General features: G+C 39.9%; 1 protein-coding gene across 1 annotated transcript in view; it reads right to left on the bottom strand.

The window, feature by feature from the left end:
• Nucleotides 1–19514, bottom strand: part of SNX29 (sorting nexin 29) — a 1109599-nt gene that overhangs the window by 437309 nt on the left and 652776 nt on the right. Inside the window, exons 17-18 of the mRNA XM_053694493.1 lie at nt 14354–14409; nt 2592–2673 (exon numbers count right to left, since the gene is read on the bottom strand). Coding sequence (XP_053550468.1) covers nt 2592–2673; nt 14354–14409 — 138 coding nt within the window. The remainder of the gene's footprint in view (nt 1–2591; nt 2674–14353; nt 14410–19514) is intronic.

Raw genomic sequence — 19514 nt, 5'->3', positions numbered from 1 at the left:
ATGTTATACTCTTAGATTTGCCCAATATTATTTAAAGGGACACTGAACCCAATTTTTTTTCTTTCGTGATTCAGATAGAGCATGCAATTTTAAGCAACTTTCTAATTTACTCCTATTACCAAATTTTCTTTATTCTCTTGATATCTTTATTTGAAAAGCAAGAATGTAAGTTTAGATGCCGGCCAATTTTTGGTGAAAAACCTGGGTTGCTCTTGCTGATTGGTGGATAAATTCACCCACCAATTAACAAGTGCTGTCCAGGGTTCTAAACCAAAAAATGTCTTGTATACCTCTATATAAGTGCTACATGCTCACATCTTAGGCAGCAAATAATGTAAAAAGGACTCGTATACCTCTATATAAGTCCTACATGCTCACATCTTAGGCAGCAAATAATGAAAAAAGAAACAGCGCACATGTGGCGCTGCAATATGGCTGAGTCCCTAAGGTACTCTGTTAGGGGGTTGGTGGAAGGCCTCAAATAAAAGCTTGGCACTGACAGCAATCTTAAAAAATATTAGTGTCAACAGATAAGACAATCCGCAGTAGACTCTAGATCTGTAAACTTCAGTACCAGATGAACCCCTGTTTTAATTCTGTAAGGGCAGCTTTTACCTTGAGAACAGTGTGTCTTGCAAAGGGGTGTTCCCTAATTTTAAGTACATGAAGGTGATGCATACAATAGGACTCACAATAAATTCTAATTTTAAAATCTTATAAATGACGAATTGAAATAAAATTAGGCAGTAATATAACGGTATTGTTTAATCGCATTAAAAATTGTAATGGCATTGTTCTGCAAAAATTGTATTTTATGGAAAAATTATAAATTTGAATTGAAACCGTGCAAGAAACAATTTACAGTGCACAGTAGAAATCCTAATAAAAATACACTGCACATGAAAAAAAAGGCTGTAAAATTCGTATTTATGATACAAAACTTAAAGCGTATTAATTTCCTTATTATAAAATTAGTTTCCCTGCCTCTGCTAGTTGGCTGAACAGGGGCAGCATTCCATGGGCATAGCTGAAATTTCGCCTCCAGGTCTGTGTATTCTGTAAACATTTACCCACCCCCCACACCCGCAGTTCTCACTGTTTTCTTGGAAACTAAAAGGTGTTGAGATTGTGTAAAAATATAAAAAAAAAAACGTATTTCTCTAATATAAAAACACATGTATAAGCAAATAGAGGTGGTTATAAGGTACTGTATACGCTGAAAGCAGAATAATCTGATCTGTATTAGCGGTAGGATTTAATTTTAAAACACACTTGTGCTTCCTGCTAACTTTGTTCGCCCCAGCAAAGTTTCCCTTTCTAGCGACCTCTATTACTTTGTATGGGAGACATCACCCCACTTGCAGGAATAGCTTTTTATTTTTTTTTTAAAAAATACACTGCGAGTGATGGCATGGAAAACCACGTCTAGCCTAGCAAAGTTTGTAGAGTCAGGCCCTACGTGAGATATGTCCCTGCCTTTTCTGATGTTTATATATTACTCTGAACTTAGGAGCCATCGTTAATTAGCGGGGGTTACTGTGGTATGAAACAGTGATCGGTTAATATAAATTTGAACAGGTTTTGTTATGAATGTCTTTAAACCTAACACGTTAGTAGGTCCGACACTACTCAGAGGAAGTGGGGTATACTACGCTCAAAGTGAGTAAGGGTTTTGTGTATTGCATTTTATTCTTAGAGAATATTCCAGAGGCTTATTGCCTACAGCTGTGATACTACCTTTAATTTTTTTTTTTTTTTTTTTTTTGCATTTTGCCAGAGACTGCTCGTTACTTATATCTTTTCACTGCAGACTTATAACAGATCATTCCGTGCGTGTGGATTGTGTTCTATGTACGTATACGGATGATTGACTAGTCTTGCAGCTTTCTTATTTATTTACATTCTGGTATGAAGTTAGGAGTATTAACCTTGTTTATTAACTTTATTTTGGTGCTTATTTCTATCATCTAAGCTCAATATCCTTATCTTATACTACATATATATTTATTGATCATATTAGTTTTTATACTCTATATTATATTATTTAAATTGTCTAAAGTGCACTTCCATTTCTTTTGGGTTTCAGAAATAAATTGGGACCTTTTTAACTAAATTCTTGATTTTTAATTTGATAATATAATTATTATAATAATAAAATTGTACACTCTATCTGAATCACATCAGTTAAATTCTGACTTCCCTGTCTGTTTAATATATAAGGAATTTGGGTTTAATGAGGTCTTGTTTTTGCTTTAATTAGGTGGATCCCATTGATTCACTATCATGGAGACCATGTGCCTCAGTATAAAAATGTGATTTATAAATAAATACAAAATTTACTGCACTGTCAAAGATGCAGTAATCCCACACTGATATGAAAATATCTAAACTAGAGCCCACATGTTTATGTATAGGTAACATTCTATGGTGAGTCAATTCTGTTTATTGAAAGTCACTTAGCAATGGCAATTCCATTTCTATACCACTTAACGGAACAACAAACACATGATAAGTTCATCTGCAAACAATGTTTTTTTCTTAAAGTATTTGCTCTTTCCCAGAAATCAACTCTATATTGTACATTTTCTTACCTGATAGACATGAAACGCATTGGCGGATTTGCCTCGAAGAAAAACAGAGGGTATCCAAACATTTATAAGGGCACGATGTGATCTGTAACCAAGGTTAAGCAAAGAGTTAGGGCAATAATAAAATGTTCTAGAAGATTAGAACATTTTCTTTCTCTACATATATGTCCCTTTAACTCTATAGCTTCCAGCAACTGCTATGTAACATGCTAGTGTTCTCTCTGGTAACCAAGAGGTTAAAGCATGTTCTGCTGATTTAGTGTCTCTTTAGATCTACTGTTTGCGGAAATAAACTGTTTTTATTCAGCGTACACACCTTTGCATTTGATAACCAAGTGAAGGCACTTGAAGCTGAATTCCATACAGATGAACAATTTACCCTCTATCAAAAAGTAAATATGCTCTATTGCCGAAATCAGCAGGAGAATTAAAATGAATTCTCAACAGAACACACTAGAATGAGAATTCCGATAAGCTGTTACTTTCATACCTACCCTGTAGAGAGGTTTTATAGGTATATGCTCACGGATAATCTACAGCTTAGCATCTGTTTCTGTTCTTCGTCCTATCCTTAGGGACAATAAGCACATAGTAATTGCAACATTCTTGTTCAGTTGTGCAATAAATTAACAGGTATGGGGAGTGTGAAAATTATTTTATTGTGTTAACAACTTGCTTGCTGCAATTGTTTTTAATAGCTAAACTTCACCTGCCAATTGCCTTATTTGGAGGTCCCAACTGAGTTTTGTTACTTGAGAAGACACAGCTGGCCACTGTAATTTTGTTAGCAAAATATGCTTTGTTTTGCAGTTTCATACTTAATCCTTTCCCATTGATAAAGGCAATTTTGAGCTTATTTGTAAGTCAAATTTCAGTTCCACACACATTATATACTGGGTTTTTTTCAGCGGGCAGAGCAGATTCACAATATACCATTATTATATTTATAATTCATGGATTGTGAGATACCAGGGGCAAAACTTGTAAAAAAATAAATAAATAAATGTATAATTGTTGCATAGATTTTAGTAAATAATACTGAAAATGGCAACTGCTGTTACTTTGGTCACCTTACTAAATTGTCCTTATGGGTAGCCACATGTGAAATAGGGGCCCATACATGCTTATGGGGGTTATAATAAAAACCAGAGAGGCCACATTGTACAGTACAGAAATAAAAGCACTTTTTTTCTTGCAAGGTGTTCACTGTTACCACAATGGTGATCACCTAACTATACTGTTACCACGGTGATCACCTGACTATACTGTTACCATGGTGATCACCTGACAATACAGTTTACCAGAGTGATCACCTGATTATACAGTTACCACAGTGATCACCTGACTATACTGTTACCACAGTGATCACCTGACTATACTGTTACCACAGTGATCACCTGACTATACTGTTACCACGGTGATCACCTGACTATACTGTTACCACAGTGATCACCTGACAATATAGTTTACCACAGTGATCACCTGATTATACAGTTACCACAGTGATCACCTGACTATACTGTTACCACGGTGATCACCTGACAATATAGTTTACCACAGTGATCACCTGACTATACTGTTACCACAGTGATCACCTGACTATACTGTTACCACAGTGATCACCTAACTATACTGTTACCACGGTGATCACCTGATTATACTGTTACCACGGTGATCACCTGACAATATAGTTTACCACAGTGATCACCTGATTATACAGTTACCACAGTGATCACCTGACTATACTGTTACCACAGTGATCACCTGACTATACTGTTACCACAGTGATCACCTGACTATACTGTTACCACAGTGATCACTTGTCTATAATATTACCACAGTGATCACATGACTATAATGTTACCACAGTGATCACCTGACTATACTGTTACCACAGTGATTACCTGACTATACTGTTACCACAGTGATCACTTGATTATACTGTTACCACAGTGATCACCTGACTATAATGTTACCACAGTGATTACCTGACTATACTGTTACCACAGTGATTACCTGACTATACTGTTACCACAGTGATCACCTGATTATACTGTTACCACGGTGATCATCTGACAATACAGTTTACCACAGTGATCACCTGACTATACTGTTACCACAGTGATCACCTGACTATACTGTTACCACAGTGATCACCTGACTATAATGTTACCACAGTGATCACCTGACTATATTGTTACCACAGTGATCACCTGACTATACTGTTACCACAGTGATCACCTGATTATACTGTTACCACGGTGATCACCTGACTATACTGTTACCACGGTGATCACCTGACAATACAGTTTACCACAGTGATCACCTGATTATACAGTTACCACAGTGATCACCTGGCTATACTGTTACCACAGTGATCACCTGACTACACTGTTACCACAGTGATCACCTGACTACAATGTTACCACAGTGATCACCTGACTATACTGTTACCACAGTGATCATCCCACTATACAGACAAAATTAATATATTTTATTGAAAAACAGAATTTATGTTTACCTGATAAATTTCTTTCTCCAACGGTGTGTCCGGTCCACGGCGTCATCCTTACTTGTGGGATATTCTCTTCCCCAACAGGAAATGGCAAAGAGCCCAGCAAAGCTGGTCACATGATCCCTCCTAGGCTCCGCCTACCCCAGTCATTCGACCGACGTTAAGGAGGAATATTTGCATAGGAGAAACCATATGGTACCGTGGTGACTGTAGTTAAAGAAAATAAATTATCAGACCTGATTAAAAAACCAGGGCGGGCCGTGGACCGGACACACCGTTGGAGAAAGAAATTTATCAGGTAAACATAAATTCTGTTTTCTCCAACATAGGTGTGTCCGGTCCACGGCGTCATCCTTACTTGTGGGAACCAATACCAAAGCTTTAGGACACGGATGAAGGGAGGGAGCAAATCAGGTCACCTAAATGGAAGGCACCACGGCTTGCAAAACCTTTCTCCCAAAAATAGCCTCAGAAGAAGCAAAAGTATCAAACTTGTAAAATTTGGTAAAAGTGTGCAGTGAAGACCAAGTCGCTGCCCTACATATCTGATCAACAGAAGCCTCGTTCTTGAAGGCCCATGTGGAAGCCACAGCCCTAGTGGAATGAGCTGTGATTCTTTCGGGAGGCTGCCGTCCGGCAGTCTCGTAAGCCAATCTGATGATGCTTTTAATCCAAAAAGAGAGAGAGGTAGAAGTTGCTTTTTGACCTCTCCTTTTACCTGAATAAACAACAAACAAGGAAGATGTTTGTCTAAAATCCTTTGTAGCATCTAAATAGAATTTTAGAGCGCGAACAACATCCAAATTGTGCAACAAACGTTCCTTCTTTGAAACTGGTTTTGGACACAGAGAAGGTACGATAATCTCCTGGTTAATGTTTTTGTTAGAAACAACTTTTGGAAGAAAACCAGGTTTAGTACGTAAAACCACCTTATCTGCATGGAACACCAGATAAGGAGGAGAACACTGCAGAGCAGATAATTCTGAGACTCTTCTAGCAGAAGAAATCGCAACTAAAAACAAAACTTTCCAAGATAATAACTTAATATCAACGGAATGTAAGGGTTCAAACGGAACCCCCTGAAGAACTGAAAGAACTAAATTGAGACTCCAAGGAGGAGTCAAAGGTTTGTAAACAGGCTTGATTCTAACCAGAGCCTGAACAAAGGCTTGAACATCTGGCACAGCTGCCAGCTTTTTGTGAAGTAATACCGACAAGGCAGAAATCTGTCCCTTCAGGGAACTAGCAGATAATCCTTTTTCCAATCCTTCTTGAAGGAAGGATAGAATCCTAGGAATCTTAACCTTGTCCCAAGGGAATCCTTAAGATTCACACCAACAGATATATTTTTTCCAAATTTTGTGGTAAATCTTTCTAGTTACAGGCTTTCTGGCCTGAACAAGAGTATCGATAACAGAATCTGAGAATCCTCGCTTCGATAAAATCAAGCGTTCAATCTCCAAGCAGTCAGCTGGAGTGAAACCAGATTCGGATGTTCGAACGGACCCTGAACAAGAAGGTCTCGTCTCAAAGGTAGCTTCCAAGGTGGAGCCGATGACATATTCACCAGATCTGCATACCAAGTCCTGCGTGGCCACGCAGGAGCTATCAAGATCACCGACGCCCTCTCCTGATTGATCCTGGCTACCAGCCTGGGGATGAGAGGAAATGGCGGGAACACATAAGCTAGTTTGAAGGTCCAAGGTGCTACTAGTGCATCCACTAGAGCCGCCTTGGGATCCCTGGATCTGGCCCCGTAGCAAGGAACTTTGAAGTTCTGACGAGAGGCCATCAGATCCATGTCTGGAATGCCCCACAGGTGGTGAGCAAAGATTTCCGGATGGAGTTCCCACTCCCCCGGATGCAATGTCTGACGACTCAGAAAATCCGCTTCCCAATTTTCCACTCCTGGGATGTGGATAGCAGACAGGTGGCAGGAGTGAGACTCCGCCCATAGAATGATTTTGGTCACTTCTTCCATCGCTAGGGAACTCCTTGTTCCCCCCTGATGGTTGATGTACGCAACAGTTGTCATGTTGTCTGATTGAAATCGTATGAACTTGGCCCTCGCTAGCCGAGGCCAGGCCTTGAGAGCATTGAATATCGCTCTCAGTTCCAGAATATTTATCGGTAGAAGAGATTCTTCCCGAGACCAAAGACCCTGAGCTTTCAGGGATCCCCAGACCGCGCCCCAGCCCATCAGACTGGCGTCGGTCGTGACAATGACCCACTCTGGTCTGCGGAACGTCATCCCTTGAGACAGATTGTCCAGGGACAGCCACCAACGGAGTGAGTCTCTGGTCCTCTGATTTACTTGTATCTTCGGAGACAAGTCTGTATAGTCCCCATTCCACTGACTGAGCATGCACAGTTGTAATGGTCTTAGATGAATGCGCGCAAAAGGAACTATGTCCATCGCCGCTACCATCAACCCGATCACTTCCATGCACTGAGCTATGGAAGGAAGAGGAACGGAATGAAGTATCCGACAAGAGTCTAGAAGTTTTGTTTTTCTGGCCTCTGTTAGAAAGATCCTCATTTCTAAAGAGTCTATAATTGTTCCCAAGAAGGGAACCCTTGTTGACGGGGATAGAGAACTCTTTTCCACGTTCACTTTCCAGCCGTGAGATCTGAGAAAGGCCAGGACAATGTCCGTGTGAGCCTTTGCTTGAGGAAGGGACGACGCTTGAATCAGAATGTCGTCCAGGTAAGGTACTACTGCAATGCCCCTTGGTCTTAGCACCGCTAGAAGGGAGCCTAGTACCTTTGTGAAAATCCTTGGAGCAGTGGCTAATCCGAAAGGAAGCGCCACGAACTGGTAATGTTTGTCCAGGAATGCAAACCTTAGGAACCGATGATGTTCCTTGTGGATAGGAATATGTAGATACGCATCCTTTAAATCCACCGTGGTCATGAATTGACCCTCCTGGATGGAAGGAAGAATAGTTCGAATGGTTTCCATCTTGAACGATGGAACCTTGAGAAACTTGTTTAAGATCTTGAGATCTAAGATTGGTCTGAACGTTCCCTCTTTTTTGGGAACTATGAACAGATTGGAGTAGAACCCCATCCCTTGTTCTCTCAGTGGAACAGGATGAATCACTCCCATTTTTAACAGGTCTTCTACACAATGTAAGAACGCCTGTCTTTTTATGTGGTCTGAAGACAACTGAGACCTGTGGAACCTCCCCCTTGGGGGAAGTCCCTTGAATTCCAGAAGATAACCCTGGGAGACTATTTCTAGCGCCCAAGGATCCAGAACATCTCTTGCCCAAGCCTGAGCGAAGAGAGAGAGTCTGCCCCCCACCAGATCCGGTCCCGGATCGGGGGCCAATATTTCATGCTGTCTTGGTAGCAGTGGCAGGCTTCTTGGCCTGCTTTCCCTTGTTCCAGCCTTGCATTGGTCTCCAAGCTGGCTTGGCTTGAGAAGTATTACCCTCTTGCTTAGAGGACGTAGCACTTTGGGCTGGTCCGTTTTTACGAAAGGGACGAAAATTGGGTCTATTTTTCGCCTTGAAAGGCCGATCCTGAGGAAGGGCGTGGCCCTTACCCCCAGTGATATCCGAGATAATCTCTTTCAAGTCAGGGCCAAACAGCGTTTTCCCCTTGAAAGGAATGTTTAGTAGCTTGTTCTTGGAAGACGCGTCAGCCGACCAAGATTTCAACCAAAGCGCTCTGCGCGCCACAATAGCAAACCCAGAATTCTTAGCCGCTAACCTAGCCAATTGCAAAGTGGCGTCTAGGGTGAAAGAATTAGCCAATTTGAGAGCATTGATTCTGTCCATAATCTCCTCATAAGGAGGAGAATCACTATCGAGCGCCTTTATCAGTTCATCAAACCAGAAACATGCGGCTGTAGTGACAGGGACAATGCATGAAATTGGTTGTAGAAGGTAACCCTGCTGAACAAACATCTTTTTAAGCAAACCTTCTAATTTTTTATCCATAGGATCTTTGAAAGCACAACTATCCTCTATGGGTATAGTGGTGCGTTTGTTTAAAGTAGAAACCGCTCCCTCGACCTTGGGGACTGTCTGCCATAAGTCCTTTCTGGGGTCGACCATAGGAAACAATTTTTTAAATATGGGGGGAGGGACGAAAGGAATACCGGGCCTTTCCCATTCTTTATTAACAATGTCCGCCACCCGCTTGGGTATAGGAAAAGCTTCTGGGAGCTCCGGCACCTCTAGGAACTTGTCCATTTTACATAGTTTCTCTGGGATGACCAACTTTTCACAATCATCCAGAGTGGATAATACCTCCTTAAGCAGAATGCGGAGATGTTCCAACTTAAATTTAAATGCAATTACATCAGGTTCAGCCTGTTGAGAAATGTTCCCTGAATCAGTAATTTCTCCCTCAGACAAAACCTCCCTGGCCCCCTCAGATTGGGTTAGGGGCCCTTCAGAGATATTAATATCAGCGTCGTCATGCTCTTCAGTAACTAAAACAGAGCAGCCACGCTTACGCTGACAAGGGTTCATTTTGGCTAAAATGTTTTTGACAGAATTATCCATTACAGCCGTTAATTGTTGCATAGTAAGCAGTATTGGCGCGCTAGATGTACTAGGGGCCTCCTGAGTGGGCAAGACTCGTGTAGACGAAGGAGGGAATGATGCAGTACCATGCTTACTCCCCTCACTTGAGGAATCATCTTGGGCATCATTGTCATTATCACATAAATCACATTTATTTAAATGAACAGGAATTCTGGCTTCCCCACATTCAGAACACAGTCTATCTGGTAGTTCAGACATGTTAAACAGGCATAAACTTGATAATAAAGTACAAAAAACGTTTTAAAATAAAACCGTTACTGTCACTTTAAATTTTAAACTGAACACACTTTATTACTGCAATTGCGAAAAAACATGAAGGAATTGTACAAAATTCACCAAATTTTCACCACAGTGTCTTAAAGCCTTAAAAGTATTGCACACCAAATTTGGAAGCTTTAACCCTTAAAATAAAGGAACCGGAGCCGTTTTAACACTTTAACCCCTTTACAGTCCCTGGTATCTGCTTTGCTGAGACCCAACCAAGCCCAAAGGGGAATACGATACCAAATGACGCCTTCAGAAAGTCTTTTCTAAGTATCAGAGCTCCTCTCACATGCGACTGCATGCCATGCCTCTCAAAAACAAGTGCGCCACACCGGCGCGAAAATGAGGCTCTGCTTATGCTTTGGGAAAGCCCCAGAGAAATAAGGTGTCTAATACAGTGCCTGCCGATATTATAATATCAATAAACCCAGATAAAATGATTCCTCAAAGCTAAATATGTTTTAAAACTGAATCGATTTAGCCCAGAAAAGTCTACAATCTTAATAAGCCCTTGTGAAGCCCTTATTTACCATCGTAATAAACATGGCTTACCGGATCCCATAGGGAAAAATGACAGCTTCCAGCATTACATCGTCTTGTTAGAATGTGTCATACCTCAAGCAGCAAGAGACTGCACACTGTTCCCCCAACTGAAGTTAATTGCTCTCAACAGTCCTGTGTGGAACAGCCATGGATTTTAGTTACGGTGCTAAAATCATTTTCCTCATACAAACAGAAATCTTCATCTCTTTTCTGTTTCTGAGTAAATAGTACATACCAGCACTATTTTAAAATAACAAACTCTTGATTGAATAATAAAAACTACAGTTAAACACTAAAAAACTCTAAGCCATCTCCGTGGAGATGTTGCCTGTACAACGGCAAAGAGAATGACTGGGGTAGGCGGAGCCTAGGAGGGATCATGTGACCAGCTTTGCTGGGCTCTTTGCCATTTCCTGTTGGGGAAGAGAATATCCCACAAGTAAGGATGACGCCGTGGACCGGACACACCTATGTTGGAGAAAAGGGACTTGTCTACTAGAAGATAAACTTTATTGGGGGTCTCTAGACATAACAGATTTGTTTATTGCACATATAATGACCCATTCCCCAGGAAATCCCCATGTGTTTTTCTTAATTTAGTCTTAAAAAATCTGCTGTGTGATACTGTTTCCACTATTTGAAAGTGCAGGTGATTGTCTTCCAAATTAGGGGTCTTGGAGGTTTGTAGCAATTAAAGGAGCTAAGATCGGGGGATTTAAAGAACCTCCCCGATGTAGCCACTTTGCAGCTACACTGAGCTTCCTGGTTCTGCCCCCTTTGTGACATCACCACATGCATAGCCCATGAAGCCTGGGAGTGGCGCCCATTAGGCCACCAACAATCCCCAGCCTGTAGTGCGGGAGATCGCCGAAAACCATGTTTGATCAGGATCTCCCTGCATAACAAAAAGAGCTCGTCATGCGCCAACAGGCTGCAATGTGCACGAAAAGAATAGCTCGTCATGCGCATTGAAGCAGTTTATCATCACTGCTGAAGCCCATTAGGGACAGATATAGTATGTAGCAGGGTTAGGCCTGTGAAGTCTCCCATGCATACTTTGAGTTCTTAGAATTGGAATAAAAAGTATACAACTAATTTGTTGCACTATACATAATTAAACATTTATATAACAATCTCAAGGTGTTTACTGTGCCTTTAAAATACATGTTTTCATCCTTGACAATAAAATTAACACTTTCTGTTCCTAAAATATTTTACCAGGATTGGATATAAGGCTTTAAAGGAACAGTGTATTGTTAAGTTGATTTTCACTTAATACATTTTCAATGATTTGTTATACTATCTGCAGTATTTAAAAAATGTATATATATATATGTATATATATATATATATGAGAATTGAATTCATCCTTTATGTTTATTTTTAATACGAAAAAGCATTATTTGCCAATTGCAGCCGCAACCCAATAAAATGGTTTACACTTACAGGGGAGCAGACCATCTTTTATCTCTCAATATATATGTTACAGTTAAAGTTCAGAAATCAGTTAATGTGCACATTACCTAGTTAATCTGCAGATTAACTAGGGTGATCAGTTAAAGTGCAGAAAAATTGTTTCATTTCTCACATTGCCTAGGTAATCTGCACATTACCTACTAGGCACTAGTTAAAGTACAAAAAAAAAGCATTTTAGCTTTTTAGAAAAGTTTGTTTCTCTCATGTAAACTGTTTATTGAAAAAGAAGCAGAAGAATGTAATAAATAAAGAACAGAATGTTCCGATTTCGGCCGAGGGCAGATACGGTCCAGACACAATTTGTGACTGCAAATTAATTTCCTAGATCTAATATTTTAAACTGTTTGATTGTTTGTATTATATTTTTTTTTATTGTTATAGTTGAGTTTAACTAAATAAAGAACATGATGTTAAATAATAACATTATGTTAATTTCATTAATTGTTATAGTTGAGTTTAACGAAATAAAGAACATGATGTTAAATAATATTTGAGTTTAACGAAATAATGTAAAACAAAATGTTCCGATTTCGGCCGAGGGCAGATACGCTCCAGAATGCTCTGTTCTAATCAGAGCCTCGGGCGCCACAACTGCCTCTGGGAACCTTACCATGGGTCACAGCCTGCACGTCTTGAAATTCTCTGTCTGGGAAATTATCTATCTATCTATCAAATCTATAATAAATAGATAGATTCAATAGATAGATAGATCATTTCCCAGACAGAGAATTTCAAGACGTGCGGGCTGAGACCCATGGTAAGATTCCCAGAGGCAGATGCGGCGCCCGAGGCTCTGATTAGAACAGAGCACTCTGGAGCGTATCTGCCCTCGGCCGAAATCGGAACATTCTGTTCTTTATTTATTTTGTTAAACTCAACTATTATTTAACATCATGTTCTTTATTTATTTCGTTATTTAGTTAAACTCAACTATAACAATTAAAAAAATATAATACAAACAATCAAACGGTTTAAAATATTAGATCTAGGAAATTAATTTGCAGTCACAAATTATTTTATTGCAGTTTTTAGATTTGATATAGGAAATGAATTTGCAATTGCTTACTTATTTGTGCAGTCTAAAAATTGGTGACACTTTGAATTACATAGATAGATTCGATAGATAATTTCCCAGACAGAGAATTTCAAGACGTGCGGGCTGGGACCCATGGTAAGGTTCCCAGAGGCAGTTGTGGCGCCCGAGGCTCTGATTATAACAGAGCACTCTGGAGCGTATCTGCCCTCGGCCGAAATTGGAACATTCTTCGGCTTCTTTTTCAATAAACAGTTTACATGAGAGAAACAAACTTTTCTCACTTTAACTACACGGAAGCAGTTAATGTGCACATTACCTAGGTAAAGTGCAGATTCTGCACTTTAACTGAGCAAATCAGTTAATCTGCAGATTAACTAGAAAATGTGCACACTAACTGATTCTGCACTTTAACTGTAACATATACACAAAGACCAATACTTTCAGAGACAATAGAAAATTAACATTTTAGTTCCTCTCCCTATTCCTGGGAATGTGATATGTACTGCACCTGCTTGTTTACATAGATTTTCTTCAACCAGTGATGCTGTACTGAAATTTTCAGTATAGGTAGCGGTTTCAACAAGAAGAATAAATGTAAACAATTTAATACACCCCAGCAGGTAAAATGGAACATTGGGGACACATTAAAGGAGAAAAAGAAAATCATAGCGCATGAAATATGGGAGCTGCCACCTATAGAGAAATCAGAGGAAGCCAATACTATTAAATGTAGTTTTTCATACAGTTTGTTCTATAAAATTGAGATTAACATTAACAAAATGAGTCTATGAATAAGTGCCACTAGAGGGAGCGAAACGCGTCAGCCAATTGCTGGCTTAGACACCATGCCATGTTTTGTATATAAATTTTTAAAAAGTTTAAAAACAATACGATGCCGACGTGTTCGGTTTGATCTACTGCTGTAACGGCACTCTGGGTTCACAGGGGAGCCTTGGTTTGATTGTTTGTGGAGCTGGAGAGAGCTTTAAACCATTGCTATCGTGTTGAATATTAACAAAATACAACACACACTGACACGGCTAAGCTGTGGGGAAAGGAGCACGGTTGTCGGGGGTAATAAACATAACCAATTAGATATTATTTTCAAGTGAAATAGAATATCCGCATTGTTTGATGGCAGGTGTTCATTTTGCAGTCACAATAATAAACAGCACAGTACAGGCATTTCCTTCCCTCACATTTATGATATCTAGTGTAGAATCAGTTTTGTAACCGAAGGCCTTGCCATGATATGATGTTTTGCAGACGCAGTGGCTGGCATGTTTGATGTTTCATTTATGAGATGGAATCCCACAGAGACACAACTACCCAATCCCTGCAATGTTTATATGGTCAAATGCATATAACTTACATTTCAAAATCTGACAAACTCTGGTCTTCAGATGTTTGACTCAAATCTCCAGGGACCTACCGGAACAAGGAAAGAATCAAGTTCATTATGCTTTATATATGAAACACAGAATATTTAATACACATAACAACAGAGAAGCAAAACAACTTTTCAAAATACATTAAAGGAAAAAATAACTAAAGAAAACATTATCAAGTGTAAATGTAAAATAGAACAAAGGTTTATTCTGCAATATAACAACAGCTGCTGTATTTTTAGAAAACCTCATTTATAGTTTCAAATTTCAGGTTCTGTTTATGAAAAATGTGTCTTTCAGTGGATCAGTAAAGCTAATCACAGGCTGCACAGCTGATTATGCCCTGAGGTGTGGGTTTGGCATGGATATGGGAATTAGACACAAAGGGGTGAATTTATTAAACCCTGGGCGGACATGATAGTTTACGCTGTCGGCATTTAACGTTACACAAGCATTTCACAAGAAATGCTTGTGCAATGCCGCCCCCGGCACATTCGCAGCCAATCGGCCGCTAGCAGGGTATGTGAATCATCCTGATCGTATCTAAAAGGCGGCGGACAAGTTAATGAGGGCCGCTGCTTCTTAATTTCAGTTTCCGGATTGCAGGAAACTTTGGGCGGATTAAGCAGCATCCACTGCTTATTAAATCCACCCCTAAGTCTTTATATAAATAAATATTATGTATACATACTTAGATATACAGCTCCATTTACTATCTGATGAACAATGTTCCTAACTAGGTAACCAATATGCCTATCTTTGTGCAGTTATTGCCCTTCTCTTGCATGGCCAATCGGGCAAGAGCAAGGTCTGTCAATTTATCCCCGCCACCTTTTATATAACTGCTGCTCCTCAACTTGTGGTAGCAACACCACAAGGGGCACGACAGCAGCCTCCGCTGGTTAGTAAATTGAGTAAAAAATACCTATTATGGTACCCTGGTTTATGTGAAATGCTGCAATGTACAGAATAGATTATATAATACAGCATATGTAATAATACAGCGAGTGTCACTGTATAATTTTTTTTTTCCGCAATAGCAAAAACACCGCTAGAGTTAAGCTGTATGCGCTAGCCGGGTTGTGTTCATATTACAAGTTCCAAAAAAACAACAACTTGTTTAGCGCTAGCGTTAACCTGAATAGCATGAAAAATCCTAACAATTTTCATGTGCACCTGCATGTATTCCCCCATAGAAATCAATGGAGAAAAAAAGTAGAAAAAAAAAACTTAACACCCGAGATCGCGCAAACATAGCATTTTCAAATTCCCCATAGAAGTCAACACCCATCACACAAACAGCATAAACATTAGCAAAAGCGAAATATTTACAGTAAATACATAGTTAAAATCTTTATTAAATATGAATATTGCATAAATATGTTTTATTACGTTTTCATCTACTTAATGACAAAGGGCTCTAATGCACATATATATATATATATATATATATATATACATATATATATATATATATAAACTCACCGGCCACTTTATTAGGTACACCTGTTTAATTGCTTGGTAACACAAATTGCTAATCAGCCAATCACATGGCAGCAACTCAATGCTTTTAGGCATCTAGACGTGGTGAAGACGACTTGCTGAAGTTCAAACCGAGCATCAGAATGGAGAAGTGAGGAGATTTAAGTGACTTTGAATGTGGCATGGTTGTTCCAAAAACTGCTGATCTACTGAGATTTTCACGCACAACCATCTAGGGTTTACAGAGAATGGTCCGAAAAAGAGAAAATATCCAGTAAGCGGCAGTTGTGTGGACGAAAATGCCTTGTTGATGTCAGAGGAGAATGGACAGACTGGTTCGAGATGATAGAAAAGCAATAGTAACTTAAATAACCACTCTTTACAACCAAGGTATGCAGAATACCATCTCTGAATGCACAACATGTCGAACCTTGAAGCACATGGGCTACAGCAGCAGAAGACCACACAGGGTGCACTCCTGTCAGCTAAGAACAGGAAACTGAGGCTACAATTTACACAGGCTCACCAAAATTGGACAATAGAGGATTGAAAAAAACGTTGCCTGGTCTGATGAGTCTTGATTGGCATAAACAACAAGGAAGCATGGATCCAAACTGCCTTGTATCAACGGTTCAGGCTGGTGGTGGTGTAATGGTGTGGGGGATATTTTCTTGGCACACTTTAGGTCCCTTAGTACCAAATGAGCATTGTTTAAATTTCACGGCCTACCTGAGTATTGTTGCTGACCATGTCCATCCCTTTATGACTACAGTGTACCCATCTTCTTATGGCTACTTCCAGCAGGATAAAGCACCATGTCACAAAGCTCAAATAATCTCAAACGGGTTTCTTGAACATGACAATGAGTTCACTGTACTCCAATGGCCTCCACAGTCGCCAGATCTCAATCCAATAGAGCACCTTTGGTATGTAGTGGAACGGAAGATTCACATCATGGATGTGCAGACGATAAATCTACAGCAACTGTGAGGAGATTTAAGTGACTTTGAATGTGGCATGGTTGTTTCCAAAAACTTCTGATCTACTGGGATTTTCACGCACAACCATCTAGGGTTTACAGAGAATGGTCCGAAAAAGAGAAAATATCCAGTAAGCGGCAGTTGTGTGGACGAAAATGCCTTGTTGATGTCAGAGGAGAATGGACGGACTGGTTCGAGATGATAGAAAAGCAACAGTAACTTAAATAACCACTCATTACAACCAAGGTATGCAGAATACCATCTCTGAATGCACAACATGTCAAACCTTGAAGCAGATGGGCTACAGCAGCACAAAGCTCAAATAATCTCAAACAGGTTTCTTGAACATGACAATGAGTTCACTGTACTCCAATGGCCTCCACAGTCGCCAGATCTCAATCCAATAGAGCACCATTGGTATGTAGTGGAACAGGAGATTCACATCATGGATGTGCAGCCGATAAAACTGCAGCAACTCTGTGATGCTATCATGTAAATATGGATGAAAATCTCTGAGGAATGTTTCCAACACCTTGTTGAATCTATACCACAAAGAATAAAGGCAGTTCTGAAGACAAAAGGCGGTCCAACCCGGAACTAGCAAGGTGCACCCAATAAAGTGGCCGGTGAGTGTATATACAGTAATTTATATAAATATTTAATAATGTTTGTACCAGCTGACCTTTGGATATTAAGGCTATAGACAAGGGCCTACAGTATTTAGTATAGATGTGGGTCCCAAGGTGAACGGAGGTTTAGAGAATAATATTAAACTACACAGAGGTCCACAAGTAAACCTTAACCAGCAACCCCATATGAAGCCTATAAATTAAATAGATATAGGAGCCGTCACCCCCCAGAAATAAACACTACTAGGGATACTGGTAAATATTATATAATTAATTAATTCGGGATCATGTGAAAAAAGATAATAGACAAAAAAAGAAAAAACACCCACACATTGATTGGTCATATAAGGTTAAGCATATGCAATTCATTCATTACCCAAGAAATAGGAGTACCCAGAATAATATTAAATGAGTATTAATTATTAAAGCCGGCAAATAGACAATAAAATCTTCACATATGAGAAATTCACAGAAGCAAGAATGGCACTTAATGATCTAATTAATGATGAAACTGTTGTAGTGAAACCATTGGACAAGGGCAGAAATGTTGTGATCCTTGATGCTCAGGATTACAAAACTGAGTGTCTTAGACAACTCAATAACACTACACAATATGAAAAACTAAAGTTTAATCCAACCTCACAATATAAGGAGGAGTTGGACTGTATATTGAACAAAGCTTTGTCTGATGGTTTGATCAACAAAAAAGAACTATCTTTTTTGCAAGTTAAATATCCAGTCACCCCAACGTTTTACACAACACCTAAGATACACAAACAAAAGAACCCCCCACCAGGACGGGGCGGAGTTCGGCCGTGCAGGCAAATGGCCGCAGTGTGAATCAGCTCCGTGCTGGGGAAAAAGACCCAGGACTATATACCTGCAAGAATCGCTTTACAAAGTGGTACACAGGCGCCTAAATATGTGGGGACACTAACCGCTATGGCATGAAGGCAATTTGACATGCGACTTAGCTAAAAACGGACCGTTATTTAGCCGCAAAGGAAAAACGACCGCCGCCATATTGGAAAGGGCCGTGTGCGAGCCATGCGGACACAGATACCGGAGCCCATCTCAGACTCAGCTCATATATGGAGGTAAGCTGAAACAAATGAAACACAACACATAACGACCGCACAGTGGGACAAAGGGCCATCTATGTTACATATTAGCACCGTCAGAAAAAGAAGTATAACGCCCACAAACTTAAAAGTCACCTCGAACGCATGCCTGATTAAATGGGCCTCACTATGATAGGAGAGGAGGGCATAAAGCACTGATCCGAAGACATAAGACCCTGAATAGCAATAACGTAACATGGTGTGGAGTGCACAACCTGCTCTCAGTAAATCATCACAAATGTACACCACATCTGACCGTAAACCTTCAATGGGGCATCACTAACAACTTGAATTATTAATATCTCCTCCTCCAAACAATAATCCTGGGAAAGGGCATACAGGTCAACTGAACACTCTCCATTACTTAAGTAAAACATGACGACTAAACGCTTGAATAAAGGGGAGAAGCTCACGAAAAGCCAGACCAATGTGCCAGTCTCTGTGAGCACATTCTTTCAACTGCCAGACACAGCAACCAACCCTGCACATCAGACTGCAAATACTAATGAGACTCCTCATGATTTATCAAGCGCTGCAGAATCACAGATAGCTACCTCTTATATTACACAACTAAAACAAGACATTGCTAACCTGCCATCAAAAGAGGACTTTGCCTCCCTAAAGGCATTAATAACCAAAGAGCTTACCTCCATGAGAACTGACATAAACGCCTTAGGGTGCAGAGTAGAGGAAGTAGAAGACACGCAAACTACCATCTCTGAAATGGTGGGGAGCCTAGAAACACATGCCAACGTTCAATCCTCACAAATAGAGACAATGCAAGAAAGAATTGAGGATCTCGAAAACCGCAGTCGACGGTCTAACTTAAGAGTAAGGGGTATACCAGAGTCAATAAAAAGCTCTGAACTTAGAGAATATATGCAGAACCTCTTTCACCATCTGATGGGGGACCCAGATATACCTGATATGGAA

Source organism: Bombina bombina, chromosome 11 (genome assembly GCF_027579735.1).
Source record: "Bombina bombina isolate aBomBom1 chromosome 11, aBomBom1.pri, whole genome shotgun sequence".
NCBI lineage: Eukaryota > Metazoa > Chordata > Amphibia > Anura > Bombinatoridae > Bombina > Bombina bombina.
This window is presented reverse-complemented; position numbering and strand designations above follow the sequence as displayed.